Source organism: Bombina bombina, chromosome 3, assembly GCF_027579735.1.
Source record: "Bombina bombina isolate aBomBom1 chromosome 3, aBomBom1.pri, whole genome shotgun sequence".
Taxonomy (NCBI): Eukaryota; Metazoa; Chordata; class Amphibia; order Anura; family Bombinatoridae; genus Bombina; species Bombina bombina.
In genome coordinates, this window is record NC_069501.1 from 1,234,689,049 (window position 1) to 1,234,712,237 (window position 23,189).

The 23,189-nt window shown below is 39.4% G+C and overlaps 1 protein-coding gene across 1 annotated transcript in view; it reads left to right on the forward strand.

Moving 5' to 3' along the window:
* Positions 1-23,189, forward strand: part of ARHGEF17 (Rho guanine nucleotide exchange factor 17) — a 591,511-nt gene that overhangs the window by 331,476 nt on the left and 236,846 nt on the right. Inside the window, exon 3 of the mRNA XM_053708724.1 lies at positions 10,779-10,961. Within this exon, the coding sequence (XP_053564699.1) occupies positions 10,779-10,961 (183 nt within the window). The remainder of the gene's footprint in view (positions 1-10,778; positions 10,962-23,189) is intronic.

Genomic DNA, 23,189 nt, shown 5'->3' on the forward strand with positions numbered 1-23,189 from the left:
TCATATGATTTCTCCTATGCAAATATTCCTCCTTTACGTCGGTCGAATGACTGGGGAAGGCGGAGCCTAGGAGGGATCATGTGACCAGCTTTGCTGGGCTCTTTGCCATTTCCTGTTGGGGAAGAGAATATCCCACAAGTAAGGATGACGCCGTGGACCGGACACACCGTTGGAGAAAGTAATTTATCAGGTAAACATAAATTCTGTTTTTTTGCAAAACTGCTGCCATATAGTGCTCCCGACGTGCACACTCCTGAGCTTACGTCTCTGCCTTTCAAGTCGGATACCAAGAGAACAAAGAAAATGTAATAATAGAAGTAAATTTAGAAAATTGTTTAAAATCACGCGCTCTATCTGAATCGTGAAATAAAAATATTGGGTTTCATATCCCTTTAATGTTAATTAACCTTTTAACGCCGTTATGCCGTTCTATTCAGTCATATTTACACTGGGCTTTAAAGCCGTTATGACGGAATAGAACGTCATATCAAACGGCTGTCCTGAAGCCTTCTGCGCTTCAAGGACTTGATCGCGGTCTGGAGGGCGTTCCTAGGGTTGTAGGGACGCCCCCCAAGAGGCGATCCAATAATTGATGTAGACACTTTAACCCTGTCACGAAAGGGTTAATAAAGCAGACTGGATTTTTCCTCTTGGCTAGGGTACACACATGCTGTCATAATAAACGTACTGTCCCAAATCTTCTACATGTGTCAATCTGCAAGCTTGTAGGATACCCACTTATAGACGAAGACTATCTGGACTTGGAATCCATGTGACTTCAGAAGAACGATATTACTGCAAAAGGGATTGGACCTGTACAGACAATATAGCAACAAAATAAGGGTTAATTAGATAATCAAATTGTGCAAACAACTGCTTTGGGAAACACATCCTCTATACCAGGAGTCTCAAGCTCACTGTATCTGGGGGCCAATGGCCAAGTGTGCATCTCCGATGGGGGCCACTTGAAACTGGAAGTGACATTTACCCAAGTAGTAGTGTATGGTGGGAGTTGTAGCCCACAATAAACATACACAGTAGTGTAGATTTCTTGTGAGTGCCAAGTGAAGTGATCATTCTGGAACTGTATAACTGTTAAAAGTGACATTTATACAACCAGTACGTGGTGTGAGTGTACACTAGACAATGCCTACTTGTCTTTATATTTATCTTGACAGTGCCTGTATAGAACATCAACTTGTTACACCTCTTAGAGCCCTAAAAAAATGATGGGGCTCAAATACATAATTTCCTAATAAACAAGGGAGGGCCAGATTAAACTATCTTTAGGGTCACATATGGCCCCATAGCCTGTACTTTGAGACCACTGCTCTATACCTTTTACACATTGAGCTGCACATGGTAGGAATACCTTATTTTTTCTAAGAAATGTTTACTTACTAGGCATACAGTCACATGTAAGCCTTCTGTTTCACATTCACCAACAGACATTTATACAGAAATCCAATGACAGACAATACAGTGGGTATTGAAAAGAATCACCCCCCCACCCCCTTGAAAATAATCACATTTTGTTGTTTTGTAGCCTGAAATAAAGACAGAGACAGTTTTTGTTTATCCAGTTGAAATTGCTCAGTGCAACTTATAACATCCAAGTGAAAGTTATAACACCAACATGTCAGGCAAAAATAAAGACAGACACAGTTTTGTTTATCCGTTAATCCAGTTGTAATTTCTCAGTGCAACTTATAACATCCAAGTGAAAGTTATAACACCAACATGTCAGGCAAAAATAAAGACAATTCAAAAACAGAATCACTGAGTTGGAAAAAGGATCACCCCCTCCTAAAATTACTTGTAAACTCAATCAGGTGTAGCTTTTAACCTTCTCAAAACAAAGCCATTTGACCTTCAACTGTGATCAGCTGTGGGCATATTGATTAGCTCAGCATGAAAAGAGCTTTCCTGAGCATCTCAGTGCCTGGTAGTGCAACTGAAGCAAACAATCAACTATGGGTGGCAAGGCACTGTCAAAAGATCTCCGGGATAATGTGGACAGGCACAAGTCAGGAAATGGATACAAGAAGATATCAAAGGCTTTATCAATGCCTAAAAGCACAGTGAAGTCTATTATTAAGAAGTGGAAGGTATTTGGTACAACACAGACCCTCTCTGGATCAGGATGCTGCTCCAAACTGGATGAAAGAGCCAGTAGGAAACTGGTCAGAGAGGCTACCAAGAGGCCCACAGCAACTCTGAAGCAGTTTCAGGAATTAAGATTGTTCATTGTGTGCATGTGACAACAAAATCATAAATTCTCCACAAATGTGGCTTGTATGGGAGGCTTGCAAGAAAAAAAACACCCCTCAAGAAAGGCCACATGCAGTCGTGACTGAGCTTTGCCCTAACACACTTAGGAGATTCGGTAGCCATATGGAAAAAGGTATTATGCTCAGATATGACTAAAATTGAATTATTTGGCCTCAACACCAAATAATATTTCTGGAGGAAATCCAATACAGCTCACCATTCAAATAACACCATACCTACAGTAAAGCATGGAGGTGATAATATCCTGTTATGGGAGTGTTTCTCTGCGGCAGGCACTGGAGCACTTGTCAGGATAGAAGGAATAATGGATGGGGCAAAATACCGTCAAATTCTTGAGGAAAATCTGCTGCCATCTGCCAGGAAGTTGTCAATGGGAAGAAGGTTTACCTTCCAACATGACAATGACCCAAAGCACACAGCAAAAATGACCACAAAGTGGTTGAAGGAGAAAAAGGTCCTTGCATAGCCCAGTCAGAGCCCAGACTTAAACCCCATTGAATATCTGTGGCATGACTTGAAGACTGCAGTCCACAAACGGTCATCATCAAATGTAAGAGAAATGGAGCAGTTCTGCAAAGAAGAGTGGGCAAATATTGCACAGTCTAGATGTGCAAAGTTAGTAGAGACTTATCCCAACAGACTAAAGGCTGTAATTAAAGCAAAAGGTGGTTCAACAAAATACTGACACGAGGGGGTGATCCTTTTTCCAACACCGATTCTGTTTTTGAATTGTCTTTATTTGTGCCTGACATGTTGGTGTTATATCTTTCACTTGGATGTTATAAGTTGCAGTGAGTAATTACAACTGGATAAACAAAAACTGTATCTGTCTTTATTTCAGGCTGCAAAGGAACAAAATGTGATTATTTTCAATACCCACTGTATTTTCCATTTAATGCTAAAGTTAGATTGTTGCTTGTTATCATCTTTAAAGGGATATAAAGGTCAAAATTGAAATGTGCATTTCAATTATAAACAGAAACATTTTTGCATTATACTTGGATTATCAAAAATGCTTATAGTAAAAGATATTTCTGTTTTTCTTCTGCATATGCCCATATACTGCAAGTGCCCTGTGCGCCAGCATTCAAACACAAATCCTTCTCAGAGAGCCAGCAGTGCCTTGCATGACACTAATCAAAGGGACATTCCAGTCAAAATTGGAATTCACATGAATGCATTTGTTTTGGATAGAAGCATTTTTTGTACTATACATGTTTTAGAAAAAATGCTTCTAATAAAAGCTGTTTCAAATGTGTATTTAAATATGCACCGTGCACCAGCATTTTAAACACAACACTTGCTCAAAGAGTGTTTGTACCATCTGGTAATTACTCAATTTGTTAATTGCTGACATGATACAAGCCCCACTGGTGCTATGAGCAGCTACAGTATTTAAAATGCTGTAGCACTGAGAATATCTAGCTATGCTTCAGCTTCACATGCACGTGCACAGAAAACAGTGATAACTTTTACTAGAAGCATTTTTGCCAATACATGTTTATTGCAAATATGTTTCTATTCAAATATGTAATTCATCTATGTGCATTTATATTTTGACCAGAGTGTCCCTTTAAGACTTCAGACACAATACACGCACACTTTTACTATAAGCATGTTGCTAAAGTAAATCTATTGTATTAATGCTTCTATTTAAAATTGAAACACAAATATATTGTGACCTTTCTATCTCTTTAAAACCTTATTTAAAGGGACATAATACTCCTATGCTAAATCACTTGAAACTGATGCAGTATAACTGTAAAACTATCACCTGAGCTTCTCTATGTAAAAAAGGAAGATATTTTACCTCAAAATCTCCTCAGCTCAGCAGAGTAAGTTCTGTGTAAAATGTTATACTCCGCTGCTCCCAGCTGCAGGTAAAAAAAAATAAAAAAATGAAGAAATGAACAGCAGCCAATCAGCATCAGCAGTGCTGAGATCATGAACTCTTACTGTGATCTCATGAGATTTGACTTAACTCTCATGAGATTTCAAGTAAGCTTCCTTTACCTGATTGGTGAAATAATATGAGAGTGCACGAGGCTCATCCCCTAAGCTGTCCTAGGACAGACACACTAAAATGCTGCTTAGAAATCCTTTACAATGGGAGGTGGCTACTGAGGAACTTTTGAGGTAAAATATCTTTCTTTTTTACATAGAGATGTTCAAGAGATATTTTCTAGTCAGCTTTTTACAGCTATGCTGCAGCACTTTCAAGTGTTTAAACATTTGGGTATTATGGCCCTTTAAAAAAGCATACATATTAAATTATAAATGAGACTGTGAGAAATGGCTTTTGAATACTGATCATTGGCTTAATGTACGGTACTATAAAATATATTATCAGTTCCAAAGAAAATATTATTTACAATATTATTATTAATATACAATATTATTATTAATTGAAAATGAAGTGCAAAAATTATGAACTGATACATCTTGATAGTGAAATAAATGTCTTATCCTACACAGGACACGGTGCCTTCAATTTTCTTATTTTTCATTCAATTTTATCAGTCTTCAAAATTATCTTTTTCTGGCGATATTGTTCACTGACCATAACATAAGACAGCTGAGAGACTCTGCAAAAGGTCAAATAAACAAAACTGTACGTATTAATTACACGCTATTCCTGCCAGTTAAAGTATGATTAGTCACATGAAATTGAGTTGAAAAGCGCTGCTCGCTGTATTAATGGTGCGGACGTTTCTTGTGGTCTGGCAATTTTACATCTCCCGTAGATAAATTATTATTTCTTATTTTAAGTAGGAATGTCATTCCCTCTGGTTATTGTGGTATTAACACCGCAGTGAAGTGAACTCTGGAAGTTGGAAAAATGTTTTTATTTCGTTTGTTTTTAAGTACAACGTAGTACCCTTTCTGGCAGCTAACAGGTTACATAGTTTATGGTATTCAAAGGAAAAATCAATGGTATCAATTATTTATATATATAATATATATATTCACATATATATATATATATATATATATATATATATATACACACAAAGTATCTCACAAAAGTGAGTACACCCCTCACATTTTTTGTAAATATTTTATTATATCTTTTCATGTGACATCACTGAAGAAATGGAACTTTGCTACAATGTAAAGTAGTGAGTGAACAGTCTGTTTAATCGTGTAAATTTGCTGTCCCCTCAAAATAACTCAAAACACAGCCATTAATGTCTAAACCGTTGGCAACAAAAGTGAGTACACCCCTTAGTGGAAATGTCCAAATTGGGCCCAATTAGCCATTTTCCCTCCCTGATGTCATGTGACTCGTTAGTGTTACAAGGTCTCAGGTGTGAATGGGGAGCAGGTGTGTTAAATTTGTTGTTATCGCTCTCTCACACTCTCATACTGGTCACTGGAAGTTCAACATGGCACCTCATGGCAAAGAACTCTCTGAGGATCTGAAAAAAAGAATTGTTGCTCTACATAAAGATGGCCTAGGCTATAAGAAGATTGCCAAGACCCTGAAACTGAGCTGCAGCACGGTGGGCAAGACCATACAGCGATTTCACAGGACAGGTTCCACTCAGAACAGACCTCTCCATGGTCGACCAAAGAAGTTGAATGCACGTGCTCAGCATCATATCTAGAGGTTGTCTTTGGAAAATAGATGTATGAGTGCTGCCAGCATTGCTGCAGAGGTTCAAGGGGTGGGGGGTCAGCCTGTCAGTGCTCAAAACATAAGCCGCACACTCAAATTGGTCTGCATGGTTGTTGAAGGAAGCGTCTTCTAAAGATGATGCACAAGAAAGCCTGCAGTTAGCTGAAGGCAATCAGACTAAGGACATGGATTACTGGAACCATGTCCTGTGGTTTGATGAGACCAAGATAAACTTATTTGGTTCAGATGGTGTCAAGCGTGTGTGGCGGCAACCAGGTGAGGAGTACAAAGTGTGTCTTGTCTACAGTCAAGCACGGTGGTGGGAGTGTCATGGTCTGGGCCTGCATGAGTGCTGCTGGAACTGGGTAGCTACAGTTCATTGAGGGAACCATGAATGTCAACATGTACTGTAACATACTGAAGCAGAGCATGATCCCCTGCCTTCGGAGACTGGGCCGCAAGGCAGTATTCCAATAACGACCCCAAACACACCTCCAAGACGACCACTGCCTTGCTAAAGAAGCTGAGGGTAAAGGTGTTGGCCTGGTCAAGCATGTCTCCAGAACTAAACCCTATTGAGCATCTGTGGGACATCCTCAAATGGAAGGTGGGGGAGCGCAAGGTCTCTAACATCCACTAACTCTGTGATGTCGTCATGGAGGAGTGGACGAGGACTCCAGTGGCAACCTGTGAAGCTCTTGTGAACTCCATGCCCAAGAGGGTTAAGGCAGTGCTGGAAAATAATTGTGGCCACATAAAATATTGACACTTTGGGTCCAATTTGGACATTTCCACTTAGGGGTGTACTCACTTTTGTTGCCAACGGTTTAGACATTAATGGCTGCGTGTTGAGTTATTTTGAGGGGACAGCAAATTTACACTGTTATACAGGCTGTACACTCACTACTTTACATTGTAGCAGAGTGCCATTTCTTCAGTGTTGTCACATGAAAAGATATAATAAAATATTTATAAAGATGTGAGGGGTGTACTCACTTTTGTGAGATACTGTATATGTTCTTCATCTATTGATGCTTTTAAACTTTCCACTCCCTTTAAACGAATATTAAATTCAAAATATTACAGTGGAAAAATTACAGGGTCTTATTCTTTAGAGCAAGTAACTTTAACACTAGCGGCCCTGCAACACTTAAGTTATGTGTTTAACTCCCTGCAAAGAGTTAACTTAAAATTTATAGTTAAAGTACCACTCAGGATCAGCTGTTTTCTGCTACGGTTGCCCATCTGGGCCGTGCAACTAGCACTGTTGATTGGGTCAGCGGCAGTTTAATTTTTGGCTCCCAAATAGTAGTTTACCTATGTGTTTAACCACTTTGTGGGCATTAAACATGTAGAGCCCTCATTCTAAAAGCTTTGGCAGATGTGGCTTTCCACGCTTACATTTGCATGGGCTGCCCTCAGGAAATTCTATTAAAAAAGGGGCTGTCGGCTGCACACAGCAAGGAACCTTGACACATATATGGTGGGGATGTCCATTGCTTATACGGGATAAGGGAAGGGATATCAGTAGGACATTCAATAGACCTAGATCCCTTAGTGTTTCTTCTCAATAAACCCCCAAAATTAAAGTGTCAGATTAGACTATCATTATTGTACATTATGCTTAGCGCCGCTAAGCAACTCATACCCATAATCGACTCGGATTCCAACGATACAAGATTGGCGACAAAATGTTTCACGATTGATAACCTTAGAAAAATAACAATACTCACACACTAATCGCCTAGACCATTACCTTTCCATTAAATATTTACTGGTAAGAACATGAAGCAACGACAAAAAAGTAAAAAAATAATTAAAAAATAATAATAATAGCAGCAGTATTATTACGGAGTTAACTCAGGCAAGAGCATTCAGTAGCATAGTGATACACAGCATAGTATAGAGCAATAGTGATAGGAAGGAGAACCAAATAAGAGCTACAGGATGGGATACAACAAAAGGAGAGATACTAGATTACAACAAAGCAGAGAGGTGAGTTAGACGAAGGGCAGGACAGAACCCCACCATCATTTTAAGTGTAAACCTTTGAAACTTGGACATCACAACAGACATTCATTATACAAGGCATAACATTCTAAGACAAAATGTGGGAAAGGACAAAGTAATTGTTATTTATTATTTTTGAGAACACAAGATCTTGTAACAATGCATATGATATCTTGTTTTCAGTATTATTTGTGGCGTGAACCATTGAGATTTATTTTATTGTCTATTTTGTTTTCTGTATGTCATTCTCTTTTCTTTTTTTCTTTTTCTTTTTTTAATTATTATGTTTTCTTCTCACACTCTTAAATATTTGTAATACTTTATTCTTAATAAAGATTTTTTATAACTCAAAAAAAAAGAGAAAAAAAAAGGGGGTCTCCCATAGAAAGTAATAGAGCGCGGAGGGAAACTTCTCTGGGGAGAGCAAAGTTAGCAGGGAGCAAACTTAATAAATACTATTGGGGCAGTGTTTTTTCACACATCTCACCACCATTCATGATTTTTGCAGAGCAATTTTGTTACGATTGTTTTTTCAGGTATCAAAGGAATAGGTTTCAAATAGCGTGAAAATTTGTTTTGTTTTTTTCAATGAAATGAAATCTAATAGTGCTGAATTACTAACAAATCTTCCCAGAGTTCACTAGTCACACAGTTTGTGTGTAAGCAGCTCACAAGATTCTGATTACCTGCAGTAGATGAGGCTTTTCAGTAGCCCCAATTTGAATATACATTTTCTAAAGTGTGTTTACAAAGATTGTAGATTTTTATTAAAATGTTAATAAACGAGATTGTAAAAAATAGTGTTTTTTTTTTCTAAACTCTATAGTCAAAAGAAAAAGCTGATATCCTCATATAAATAAGGGCTTTTGGGTATCTGTATATAACTTTTTTTTAATTTTATTTTTTAAAAATTAGTTCTTAAACATTTTATCTCCCAAGACACCACAGATTGAGACAGCAGGTGATTGCCTTGAGGGTTTCTAGTACTTAAAGGGACATGAAATCCAAAAATGTTTCTTTCATTATTCGGACAGAGAATACAATTTTAAAAAAAGGTTACAATTTTCTTCTAGTATCAAATTGACTTTGTTCTCATGTTATTGTTGAATAGATACCTAGATAGGTAGCGTGCACATGCCTCTAACACTACATGGCAGGAAATAGTGCTGTGATCTAGTGCTCTTGCTAGTGTATAACATTGTTACAAAACTGCTGCCATGTAGTACTGAAGCCACGTGCACACTCGAGCTTACATCACTGCATTTCAACAAAGGATAACAAGAAAATGTGTGTGAAATTGTGTGCCCTATCGTAAAAGAAATGTTTTAGGTTTTATAACCGTGTCATCATTCATTTAAATGACTTCTTAATTAAACTAAATCCTGTAAATAAAACAGCTATACTGTACATTCATTACTATTTTATTCTTGTAATGATAATAAGCGCTAATAAATGAATGCGTTGCTTTACGTGTACCGCGTATGTAAATGTACCCTGGCACACGCTTACAATACGGTAAATATGCGGTGCCTCCAGTAAGGCAGTAACATATGTAGTAACATTTTCTTAAAGTTACATACAACTCAACAGTTTTCTTTCGTGATTCACATAGAACATACAATTTTAACAACTTTCTAATTTACTTTTATTATCAAATTGTCTTCATTTTCCTGTTATCCTTTGTTGAAAAGCAGGGCCGCTAGTTCAGGAATGTGCGTGGGCCTGCAGGACTATATGGCAGCCGTTTTGTAACACTGTTATACATTGGCACTAGATGGCAGCGCTATTTCCTGTCAAGTAGTGCTCCAGACATATCCACGCTACCTACCTAGGTATCTCCTTCAACAAAGAATCACATGAGAACAAAGCAAATTTGATAACAGAAGTAAATTGGAAAGATATTTAACACCTCAAGGACCAGTGACGTACAGGGTACATTGTGGTCGTTAAGGGGTTAAAATTGCATTCTCTGTCTGAATCAAGAAATATATCATTTAGGTTTCATGTCCGTTTGAAAGGGGCATTAAACGCTAAATACGAGCTTGGTATTGAGATGAATCTGTCTTTCACTGCATCCCATTCTGATGTGTTAGCAATGAAACCTAAGTTCCACAGGGGCGGCACCCATGATTACAGGGAAGTGCATGAACTTACCCCCGCTCCCCCTATAACTTAATCTCCTCTTCTTCACTCTACTCTACATTCCCAATTACAACAAGGAAGCTGGTCGGTTGGCGTTTTCATTCAGAGCTCCTCAAATGTGAAATAACCTCCCAAAAACCACCAAATCCTCCAGCAACCCGAGATCCTTGAAAAAAATCTCTCTATCTTTACAAACAAGACTGTAAATTATAAAAAGACATAGAGGCCTATTTAACAAAGGTCTGTCGAACCTGATCTGACAGTGCGGATCAGGTCCGAGAGACCTCGCTGAATGCGGAGAGCAATACGCTCTCCGTATTCAGCATTGCACCAGCAGCTCTTGATAAATGGGCCTCCTTGTGTCTAGCTATGTAAAAACTATTTGTACACTATGTAATATATTGCTGGCATTATCCAGGTTATACTTGAAAACAAGAGAAATCTTAATGTATTTTTTTCTGGTAAAACATTTTATAAATAAATAAATATTTAGTGTTAAATGTCCCTTTTTATGTTATGGATAACTGTGATTTACCACTTACAGACGTGCAGTAACCCTTTTGTGCATGTCTTTATGATTTTGTGTGTCTATATATAAATGTCTAGTGGATAACTGTGATTTTGTGATATTTGATGGATCGCTCTGTTATCACTGTAATATGAGTTTACTTTTTGGTCGGCCCATACATATATGGTGTTTTTATGCTTATTGTAGGGTTACATGAAGCCACTGAAACTGCCGGAGAACTCCTTCCTATGTGACCCGTCCCTGGTAGATGAAATCTTTGACCAGATTCCAGAACTTCTTGAGCATCATGAACAATTTTTGGAGCAGGTCCATCACTGCATTCAGAACTGGCAGGAGATCCAGACTGTGGGAGACATTCTGGGCGAGTCTGTAAGTACTGTTACATGCACCATCTACAATGATTGGGACTAGGCTGGCTGTGGGCATCCCTTAAAGCAGGGCTTGACAAACCCAGGAGCCAAGGGCTTCCTAGAGTTTTACCCTTGGCTCCTAATTTTTTTGGGTTATTCTCCATGGATCTATATACAAATACCACTATCTGGCTCCTAAAAATATGTCTGACTCCTAAACATTAATACTGGCTCCTACATTTTAAACAGATTTGTCGACCTCTGCCTTAAAGGACTACTCAATGCAGTAGAATTACATAATTAACAAGTGCATAATAAAAAGACAATAATTTAACTCTTAGTCTTAATTTCAAATAAGCAGTAGATTTTTTTTCTGATAAAAATTTTTTGTCCCATTTTCTGGCTCACTGTATCGTGTGACAGACATCAGCCAATCAGACTAGTATACGTATACCCTGTGAGTACAAAAAATACATATGTAGGGGGCTCCCTTGATATATAAGATCCAAATAAGTACTATATAACTGTAGATCATATTGGTTCAATAAATGATAGATTGGTGTACTTTAACTAAAATCTATTAAAGAGCTAAATTACCTCTATCTCACAATTTATATCATACAGGTGTGATATCACTTTAAATACAATAAGGTTCAACTGACCTTGTGAGCTTGTTCCCCAGAAAGTGTGTATATAAAGACTGTGCAAAATTTGATAATGGAAGTGCATTGGAAAGTGTCTTAAAACTGCTTCTCTTTTTGAATCATGAGTTTAGTTTGACTCGCGTGTCCCTTTAAATCAGTCTAAACCAACCAGCTGGTTTGATCGATAGAAGGTGCTAGTTATGGACTAGATGCTGTGATATGAAAGAACAATATTTCAACATGAACATTCCTATCAGCCAATCATCATGAGCAGGAAGTACCTCTCATCCAATGAGCTTTAGTAGGAAATACATAACTGATACTTCTGTATTTGTTTCATGTAATGGGGCAGTAAAGTTACAAATAAACTTTCGTGATTCAGATAGAGCAATACAATTTAATGTACTTCTATGATCTGGTATCCTTTTTGGAGGAACAAAAAACCAGGAATACCGGTCGGTAAAAGTTGACATTGCTTCTCTTTATGCTTCCAAAAGCTTACAATATGGCACACAAGTTCAAAATAATAAGGCACAGAATAGTCTGATGCGTTTCGGCCCCAAATGGCCTTATTCATAGACACTAAGAGGCCCATTTATCAAGCTTTGGATGGAGCTTGAGGGCCCGTGTTTCTGGCGAGTCTTCAGACTCGCTAGAAACACAAGTTATGGAGCAGCGGTCTAAAGACCGCTGCTCCATAACCTTGTCCATCTGCTCTGTTGAGGCGGACAGGAATCGCTGGAATTCAACCCGATCAAGTACAATCGGGTTGATTGACACCCCCTGCTGGCGGCCGCGAGTCTGCAGGGGGCGGCGTTGCACCAGCAGCTCTTGTGAGCTGCTGGTGCAATTCTGAATACGGAGAGCGTATTGCTCTCCACATTCAGCGATGTCTGTCAGACCTGATCCGCACTGTCGGATCAGGTCCGACAGACATTTGGTAAATCGGCCTCTAATTATCTTTTCTCACCTGAGAGGCTTTATACGCCTCCCCACACTCTGATTGGCTGTCTGTGTTTTTACTCAATACCCCATACCTGTGTTAAGGATATATCACTACCCACTCATGACGATATTAATGTAATTACAAGTGAAAACTGATATTTGTTTGTTTTGTTATATGCTTATGTCCCAAACAGAGCTGAAATACCTTTGGATCTGGGGTTATTTGTGAGCTTAAGATATATTTGTATACAACTTTTACCAGCCTAAGTGCATAATGTAATGCAACCTGTATACTTAGTAACTAGCCTGTTGTATACACTACAGATGCAAAACTTAACCCTATTTCCCTATCATAAGCCTGTCACTGTCTGAAAAGCTAACAAGGACATATTGTATTAAGTATGATATATGATCAATGATATAAGTAAGATCAAGTATTCACTTACGTGTCTCTCTTGGTTTAAACTAAAAAACCTTTCCAATGTACTTCTATGATCTGGTATCCTTTTTGGAGGGTAAACTTTGGTAGGCTCATAGGAGCCCAGGAGCAACTATGTTTTGTTTGTAGCAATGTTATACATTGCTGCCATAGAATACTAAAGACAAACCTACGCTCCTGAGCCTACCTGGCTTTACTCCTCATTAAAGGATGCCAATAGAATAAAGTAAATGTCATAATACATGTGAATTGGAAAGTTGTTAAAAATTGCATGCTCTGTCTGAATCATGAGAGTTTAGTTTTTACTTCATATTTGTGCAAACATGTCAGCATGCTGCTTTTTAGTACTTGTGTCTTTAAAGGGACAGTCTACAATATAATTTTTGTTTTTTTAACTAAAAGATAGATAATCCCTTTATTGCCCATTCCCCAATTTTTCATAAACACAGTTATATTAATAGACTTTTTACCTCTGTGATTTCCTTGTATCTAAGCATCTTCTGACAGCCCCCGATCACATGACTGTGACTATATAAAATCTATTGAGTTGCATTTAGTACTGTTTCTCTTGTTAGGTGTATCCAGTCCACGGATCATCCATTACTTGTGGGATATTCTCCTTCCCAACAGGAAGTTGCAAGAGGATCACCCACAGCAGAGCTGCTATATAGCTCAAGGTAGTAAGAGGAAAGTGGTAAAATATAGTTAGTTTTTTCTTCAATCAAAAGTTTATTGTTTTTAAATGGTACCGGAGTGTACTATTTTATCTCAGGCAGCATTTAGAAGAATCATCTGCCTGCGTTTTTCTATAATCTTAGCAGAAGTAACTAAGATCCACATACTCACATATGTCTGAGGAGTGAGGTAACTTCAGAGAGAGAATGGCGTGCAGGGTATCCTGCAATAAGGTATGTGCAGTTAAGTTTTTCAAGGGATGGAATTTGCTAGAAAATGCTGCTGATACCGGATTAATGTAAGTTAAAGCCTAAATACAGTGATTTAATAGCGACTAGTATCAGGCTTGCTATCAGAGGTATATACTCTGATTAATGTGCAATATAAAACGTTTGCTGGCATGTTTAATCGTTTTTATATATGCTTTGGTGATAAAACTTATTGGGGCCTAGTTTTTTCCACATGGCTGGCTTTATTTTTGCCTAGAAACAGTTTCCTGAGGCTTTCCACTGTTATAGTATAAAGGTTACAGTTGGTGCAGTTAAAATTACAAACTGTGACATTCAGCTTCCCTCAGCAGTCCCCTGCATGCTATAGGACATCTCTGAAGGGCTCAAAAGGCTTCAAAAGTAGGAGCTGTGGCAGTTGTTATGACTGTTTAAAAAACATATTTTTCGTTTTGTTAATCTGTTTTTTGTATTAAGGGGTTAATCATCCATTTGCAAGTGGGTGCAATGCTCTGCTAACTTGTTACATACACTGTAAAAATTTTGTTAGTTTAACTGCCTTTTTTTCACTGTTATTTCAAATTTTGGCAAAATTTGTTTCTCTTAAAGGCACAGTAACGTTTTTTTTATATTGCTTGTTAACTTGATTTAAAGTGTTTTCCAAGCTTGCTAGTCTCATTGCTAGTCTGTATAAACATGTCTGACATAGAGGAAACTCCTTGTTCATTATGTTTAAAAGCCATGGTGGAACCCCATAGGGGAGAATGTGTACTAAATGTATTGATTTCACTTTAAACAATAAAGATCAGCTGTTATCTTTAAAAGAATTATTACCAGAGGATTCTGACGAGGGGGAAGTTATGCCGACTAACTCTCCCCACGTGTCGGACCCTTTGACTCCCGCTCAAGGGACTCACGCTAAAATGGCACAAGTACATCAAAGACGCCCATAGCGATTACTTTGCAGGAAATGGCGGCAATCATGGATAATACCCTGTCAGCGGTATTAGCCAGACTGCCTGAATTCAGAGGAAAGCGCGATAGCTCTGGGGTTAGACGTAATACAGAGCGCGCAGATGTTTTAAGGCCCATGTCTGATACTGCGTCACAATATGCAGAAGCTGAGGAAGAGCTTCAGTCTGTGGGTGACGTCTCTGACTCGGAGAAACCTGATTCAGATATGTCTACTTTTAAATTTAAGCTTGAGAACCTCCGGGTGTTGCTTGGAGAGGTTTTAGCTGCTCTGAATGACTGTGACACAATTGCAGTGCCAGAGAAATTGTGTAGACTGGATAAATACTACGCGGTGCCGGTGTGCACTGACGTTTTTTCCAATACCTAAAAGGTTTACAGAAATTATTACTAAGGAGTGGGACAGACCCGGTGTGCCGTTTTCCCCCCCTCCTATTTTTAGAAAAATGTTTCCAATAGACGCCACCACACGGGACTTATGGCAGACGGTCCCAAAGGTGTAGGGAGCAGTTTCTACTTTAGCAAAGCGTACCACTATCCCTGTCGAGGACAGTTGTGCTTTTTCAGATCCAATGGATTAAAAATTATTAGGTTACCTTAAGAAAATGTTTATTCAACAAGGTTTTATCCTGCAGCCCCTTGCATGCATTGCTCCTGTCACTGCTGCTGCGGCGTTCTGGTTTGAGTCTCTGGAAGAGGCCTTTCAGACAGCTACTCCATTGACTGAAATACTTGACAAGCTTAGAACACTTAAGCTAGCTAATTCTTTTGTTTCTGATGCCATTGTTCATTTGACTAAACTAACGGCTAAGAATTCTGGATTTGCCATCCAGGCGCGTAGGGTGCTATGGCTTAAATCTTGGTCAGCTGACGTGACTTCAAAGTCTAAATTACTTAACATTCCCTTCAAGGGGCAGACCCTATTCGGGCCTGGTTTGAAGGAAATTATTGCTGACATTACTGGAGGTAAGGGTCATACCCTTCCTCAGGACAGGGCCAAATCAAGGGCCAAACAGTCTAATTTTCGTGCCTTTCGAAACTTCAAGGCAGGTGCAGCATCAACTTCCTCTGCTACAAAACAAGAGGGAACTTTTGCGCAATCCAAGCCGGCCTGGATATCTAACCAGGCCTGGAGCAAAGGCAAGCAGGCCAGAAAGCCTGCTGCTGCCTCTAAGACAGCATGAAGGAACGGCCCCTATCCGGCAACGGATCTAGTATTGGGCAGACTTTCTCTCTTCGCCCAGGCGTGGGCAAGAGATGTTCAGGATCCCTGGGCGTTGGAGATCATATCTCAGGGATATCTTCTGGACTTCAAAGCTTCCCCCCCACAAGGGAGATTTCACCTTTCGAGATTATCTGTAAACCAGATAAAGAAAGAGGCATTCTTACGCTGTGTGCAAGACCTCCTAATAATGGGAGTGATCCATACAGTTCCACAGATGGAACAAGGACAGGGATTTTATTCAAATCTGTTTGTGGTTCCCAAAAAAGAGGGAACCTTCAGACCAATTTTGGATCTAAAGATCTTAAACAAATTCCTCAGAGTTCCATCGTTCAAAATGGAAACTATCCTACCTATGATCCAGGAGGGTCAGTACATGACCACAGTGGATTTGAAGGATGCTTACCTTCACATACCGATTCACAAAGATCATCATCGGTTCCTAAGGTTTGCCTTTCTAGACAGGCATTACCAGTTTGTGGCTCTTCCCTTCGGGTTAGCTACAGCCCCAAGAATTTTTACAAAGGTTCTGGGGTCTCTTCTGGCGGTCCTAAGACCACGGGGCATAGCAGTGGCCCCTTATCTAGACGACATCCTGATACAGGCGTCAAACTTCCAAATTGCCAAATCTCATACGGACATAGTGTTGGCATTTCTGAGGTCGCATGGGTGGAAAGTGAACGAGGGAAAGAGTTCTCTATCACCCCTCAAAAGGGTTTCCTTCCTAGGAACTCTGATAGATTCTGTAGAAATGAAAATTTACCTGACGGAGTCCAGGTTATCAAAACTTCTAAATTCCTGCCGTGTTCTTGACTACATTCCGCGCCCTTCGGTGGCTCAGTGCATGGAAGTGATCGGCTTAATGGTAGCGGCGATGGACATAGTGCCATTTGCGCGCCTACATCTCAGACCGCTGCAATTATGCATGCTCAGTCAGTGGAATGGGGATTACACAGATTTGTCCCCTCTGCTAAATCTGGATCAAGAGACCAGAGATTCTCTTCTCTGGTGGCTATCTCGGGTCCATCTGTCCAAAGGTATGACCTTTCGCAGGCCAGATTGGACAATTGTAACAACAGATGCCAGCCTTCTAGGTTGGGGTGCAGTCTGGAATTCCCTGAAGGCTCAGGGATCGTGGACTCAGGAGGAGAAACTCCTCCCAATAAATATTCTGGAGTTAAGAGCAATATTCAATGCTCTTCTAGCTTGGCCTCAGTTAGCAACCCTGAGGTTCATCAGATTTCAGTCGGACAACATCACGACTGTGGCTTACATCAACCATCAAGGGGGGACCAGGAGCTCCCTAGCGATGTTAGAAGTCTCCAAGATAATTTGCTGGGTAGAGACTCACTCTTGCCATCTGTCAGCGATCCATATCCCAGGTGTAGAGAACTGGGAGGCGGATTTTCTATGTCGTCAGACTTTTCATCCGGGGGAGTGGGAACTCCATCCGGAGGTGTTTGCTCAATTGGTTCATCGTTGGGGCACACCAGAATTGGATCTCATGGCTTCTTGCCAGAACGCCAAGCTTCCTTGTTATGGATCCAGGTCCAGGGACCCAGAAGCACCGTGGTTCTTCAACCTGGCTTATGTGTTTCCACCGTTTCCTCTGCTCCCTCGACTGATTGCCAAAATCAAACAGGAGAGAGCATTGGTGATCTTGATCGCGCCTGCGTGGCCACGCAGGACCTGGTATGCAGACCTGGTGGACATGTCATCCTTTCCACCTTGGCCTCTGCCTCTGAGACAAGACCTTCTACTACAAGGTCCTTTCAATCATCCAAATCTAATTTCTCTGAGACTGACTGCCTGGAGATTGAACACTTGATTTTATCAAGGCGTGGCTTCTCCGAGTCTGTCATTGATACCTTAATACAGGCACAAAAGCCTGTAACTAGGAAAATCTACCATAAGATATGGCGCAAATATCTTCATTGGTGTGAATCCAAGAATTACTCATGGAGTAAGGTTAGGATTCCTAGGATATTGTCCTTTCTCCAAGAGGGTTTGGATAAAGGATTATCAGCTAGTTCTTTAAAGGGACAGATTTCTGCTCTGTCTATCCTTTTGCACAAGCGTCTGGCAGAGGTTCCAGACGTCCAGGCATTTTGTCAGGCTTTGGTTAGAATTAAGCCTGTGTTTAAACCTGTTGCTCCTCCATGGAGCTTAAACTTGGTTCTTAAGGTTCTTCAAGGAGTTCCGTTTGAACCCCTTCATTCCATTCATATCAAACTTTTATCTTGGAAAGTTGTGTTTTTGATGGCTATTTCCTCGGCTCGTAGAGTCTCTGAGTTATCAGCTTTACAATGTGATTCTCCTTATCTGATTTTCCATACAGAAAAAGTAGTTCTGCGTACAAAACCTGGGTTTTTACCTAAGGTAGTTTCCAACAAGAATATCAATCAAGAGATTGTTGTTCCATCATTGTGTCCTAATCCTTCTTCAAAGAAGGAACGTCTTTTACATAATTTGGACGTAGTCCGTGCTTTAAAGTTTTACTTACAAGCGACTAAAGATTTTCGTTAAACATCTTCCCTGTTTGTTGTTTACTCTGGACAGAGGAGAGGTCAAAAGGCTTCGGCAACCTCTCTTTCTTTTTGGCTTCGGAGCGTAATACGCTTAGCCTATGAGACTGCTGGACAGCAGCCCCTTGAAAGGATTACAGCTCATTCTAATAGAGCTGTGGCTTCCACCTGGGCCTTTAAAAATGAGGCTTCTGTTGAACAGATTTGCAAAGCGGCGACTTGGTCTTCACTTCATACCTTTTCAAAATTTTACAAATTTGATACTTTTGCTTCTTCGGAGGCTATTTTTGGGAGAAAAGTTCTACAGGCAGTGGTCCCTTCCGTTTAAGTACCTGCCTTGTCCCTCCCTTCATCCGTGTACTTTAGCTTTGGTATTGGTATCCCACAAGTAATGGATGATCCGTGGACTGGATACACCTAACAAGAGAAAACATAATTTATGCTTACCTGATAAATTTATTTCTCTTGTGGTGTATCCAGTCCACAGCCCGCCCTGACCTTTTAAGGCAGGTCTAAATTTTAAACTACAGTCACCACTGCACCCTATGGTTTCTCCTTTCTCGGCTAGTTTCGGTCGAATGACTGGATATGGCAGTTAGGGGAGGAGCTATATAGCAGCTCTGCTGTGGGTGATCCTCTTGCAACTTCCTGTTGGGAAGGAGAATATCCCACAAGTAATGGATGATCCGTGGACTGGATACACCACAAGAGAAATTTATCAGGTAAGCATAAATTATGTTTTTGTGCTAACTCTTAAATAACTTCCCGGGCGTGAACACATTGTTATCTATATGGCCCACATGAACTAGCAGTCTCCTGATGTGAAAAGCAAATACAAAAGCATGTGATTAAGAGGCTGTCAATAGAGCCTTTGAAACAGGCAGAAATTTAGAGGTTTAAATGTTATAAATTATGTTATTATAAGAATGTTGGTTATGCAAAGCTGGGGAATGGGTAGTAAAGGCATTAGCTATCTTTTTAAACGATAACATTTTTTGCGTAGACTGTCCCTTTAAGTGAAAGTGGTGCATGAGCGATTGGTTGCTCAACTGACATAGCAGATACAATTATTCCTATTGCTCTTAATAGTGCTGTGAAACAGAGGCTATGAAAAAAAACAAATGATTGATACAATGGAGATTATAGAACATAGATACACGGATAATCTTTACATTAAAAAAAATCCTCACCCGTTTCGCTTTCGAGGAAAAGAGGTTAAGCTTACACAATATATAGAGAAGCTGTCGGCTGATGAAGCAGAAAGTGAGAAATGTGTTGCTTCAAAATGCTGGTTTTATCAATTGCAAAAATGCTGCAGATTTAGCTACAGTGAGAGATTGTTATTGCTTATACTACTGCAGCGGGGAGTTTTACTGAATAATTTAAAAAGATTATAAAAAATAGGGAGGTGAAAATCCTTAGCTGATAAAGGGATCTCTGTGTTCTCTATAGATAATGTTGGCAGCTCAGTGGCATTATGAAGTAGCCTGTAGGCATTATGAATTAGCTGGTTGGCATTATGGTGGCATTATGAAGTAACTGGGTGGCATTATGTAGTAGCCGGGTGGCATTTATGGTGTCATTATGAAGTAGCCGGGTGGCATTATGGTGGAATTATGAAGTAGCAGTGTGGCATTATGAAGTAACCTGGTGGCCATATGGTGAAATTATGAAGTAGCCAGGTGGCATTTATCGTGGCATTATGTAGTAACCGGGAAGCATTATGGTGGAATTATGAAGAAGCAGGGTGGCATTTATGGTGGCATTATGAAGTAGCCGGGTGGCATTTATGGTGGTATTATGTAGTAGCCGGGAGGCATTATGGTGGAATTATGAAGTAGCCAGGTGGCATTTATGGTGGCATTATGAAGTAGCCATGTGGCATTTATAGTGGCATTTTAAAGTAACTGGGTGGCATTATGGTGGGATTATGTAGTAGCCAGGTGGCATTATGAAGTAGCCGGGTGGCATTATAGTGGCTTTATGAAGTAGCCAGGAGGCATTATAGTGGCATTATGAAGTAGCCAGGTGGCATTTATGGTGGCATTATTAAGTAGCCGGTGGCATTATGAATTAGCCAGGTGGCATTATGAAGTAGCCGGGAGGCATAATGAAGTAGCTGGGTGGCATTTATGGTGGCATTATGAAGTAACTGGGTGGCATTAAGGTGGCATTATGTAGCCGGGTGGCATTATGAAGTAGCCCGGGAGGCATTATGGTGGAAATATGAATTAGCCACGTGACATTTATGGTGGCATTATGAAGTAGCCATGTGGCATTTATATTGGCATTATGAAGTAGCTGGGTGGCATTATGAAGTAGCCGGGTGGCATTATGGTGGAATTATGAAGTACCCGGGAGGCATTATGGTGGAATTATGAAGTACCTGGGAGGCATTAATGGTGGCATTATGAAGTAGCCGGTGGCATTATGAATTAGCCAGGTGGCATTATGAAGTATCAGGGTGGCATTTATGGTGGCATTATGAAGTAGCCGGGTGGCATTATGAAGTAGCCAGGTGGGGGCAGTGTAATATTTTCTAATATATCGTTTTCAGCTATACAAAGCACAAATTAATTGCATTATTTGACATAAATGTATTTAATGATAATTTGTGCAATAAAAATGGAAGATTTTTAAAATTAGTTAATTTTTGCTTAATATTTCCTAAAAGTTTAGCGGGGTTGTCAGTAAAGTCAGCCTTGTGGCGCTTCCGCTAAAAAGGTCCTGGGGAGAACACTGGATCTACTGAGATTAAAGTCATTTAGAGTCTCTGTTGTTTTTGTTTGTTTTAAATATTATTATTATTTTTTTAAAAATAGAGTGAAATCTCCACCTGGTTTCCTGGCACCACACAGTCATGTCACATTGCTTCGGGGGGAAATGCAAATTACTGAAGACAATAAGTTACTACCAGCAGTGCGTAGCCCATTAGAAATCTGCGTTGTAGCATCGTTCCTGTCTGTGATATAGAAATTCAATACACTTGTTAACTAGGCAGATTTTTTTTTACACCGGTTTGTTGAATATTTTTTCCAGGAATAAGATGAAAACATAATTGCTTTTGATTTTAGACAAAGAGCTCATGACCTTGCGTTTGTTTCCTTTCATATAGTGGTTCTTGCACAACGTCACTTTTAGACCTGCTGAACCAGAGTGTCTTTAGTATTTTTAAAAGCCAATTACTTACGCTCCATATTTCATAAACTAAGAAGGAAATTGACATGGGGGATAGAAATGAAGGGCAAACAATTTGCGGAAACATATTGATAAAGCTTGGTAATTTTAAATGAGACTTTTTAGGAACATGTATGCCCAGAATCTGTCTGTTATGGAATGTTTAGATTTTTTATGCTAAATCAACTATTTTAAATGCCAATATAAGGGTAATAGAAATACTTGTAAGCAATTTAATACACTCCAGCAGGTAAAGTGGATCATTGGGAACAAATTAAAGGGGACAATATTTTTTAGTAAACTGTCCCTTTAAAGGGATATGAAACCCAAAATTTTTATTTTGTGAAAATAACAGACAGAGCATATCGTTTTAAAAAAGTTTCCAATTTACATCTCTTATTAATTTTGCTTTGTTCCTATTATATTCTGTGATGGAGAGATACCTAGGTAGGCATCTGGAGCACTAGATGACAGGAAATAATGCTGCCATTTAGTGCTCTTCCAACTGGATAACATTATAGCAAAACTGCTGCCATATAGTGCCCCAGAAATGGGAAGGCTCCTAAGCAATACAACCCTGCTTTTCAACAAAAGATACCAAAAGAACAAAGAAATATTGATCTAAAAATGTCACTTATGTCTATTTCCACTCCTCCTTAATCATGTGACAGCCATCAGCCAATCACAACTGGATAGTCTTTTATTCTGTGTATTCTTGCACATGCTCAGTAGGAGCTGGTGACTCAAAACCTGTAAATATAAGAAGACTGTACACATTATTTTAATGGAAGCAAATTGGAAAGTTGTTTAAAATGCCTGCTCTATCTGAATTATGAAAGTTTAACTTTGACTTGAGTGTCCCTTTAATAATAGTTTTCTTTAGGTACTGTACATAATCCCACACATATTCCCTCCCACCAGACTTGGAACATTAAAATAATGGAAGGTATTGATTTATCAATTCAGCTCAAAAAAAAAAAATCCTATTCTACTGCAAGTACAGTGTAATATGTGCATGTAATTAGACAGCTATGCTGTAAATATGCTGAAGGATTACTGGAGAATGAAGTCAAACAATGCAGTTACTGTACATAGCATTCCTGCACGCTTGGTCAGTAAACCAGGACTTGATCAAATACCTGTAGCATATCCACATAGCTGAGATACTGAAAATTCCACAGATTTCTTATTGTCCTTCAAACCTTTGCTTAGCATTAGTGTACATTCTCTGTTTTGTGCATTGTCATTGGTCTTTGTTTCTGGAGTCAGACATGGATACTTTGTTCTGGCAAATAGTTTAGTGGCAGTAAATTAACTCTACCTTATAATATATTCTGAATAGATTGAAGTCTGTCTGTGTTATGGTGAGTAGCAGACTTGATTAATAGTCTGATATGAATAATCTAATAAAACAACTACTT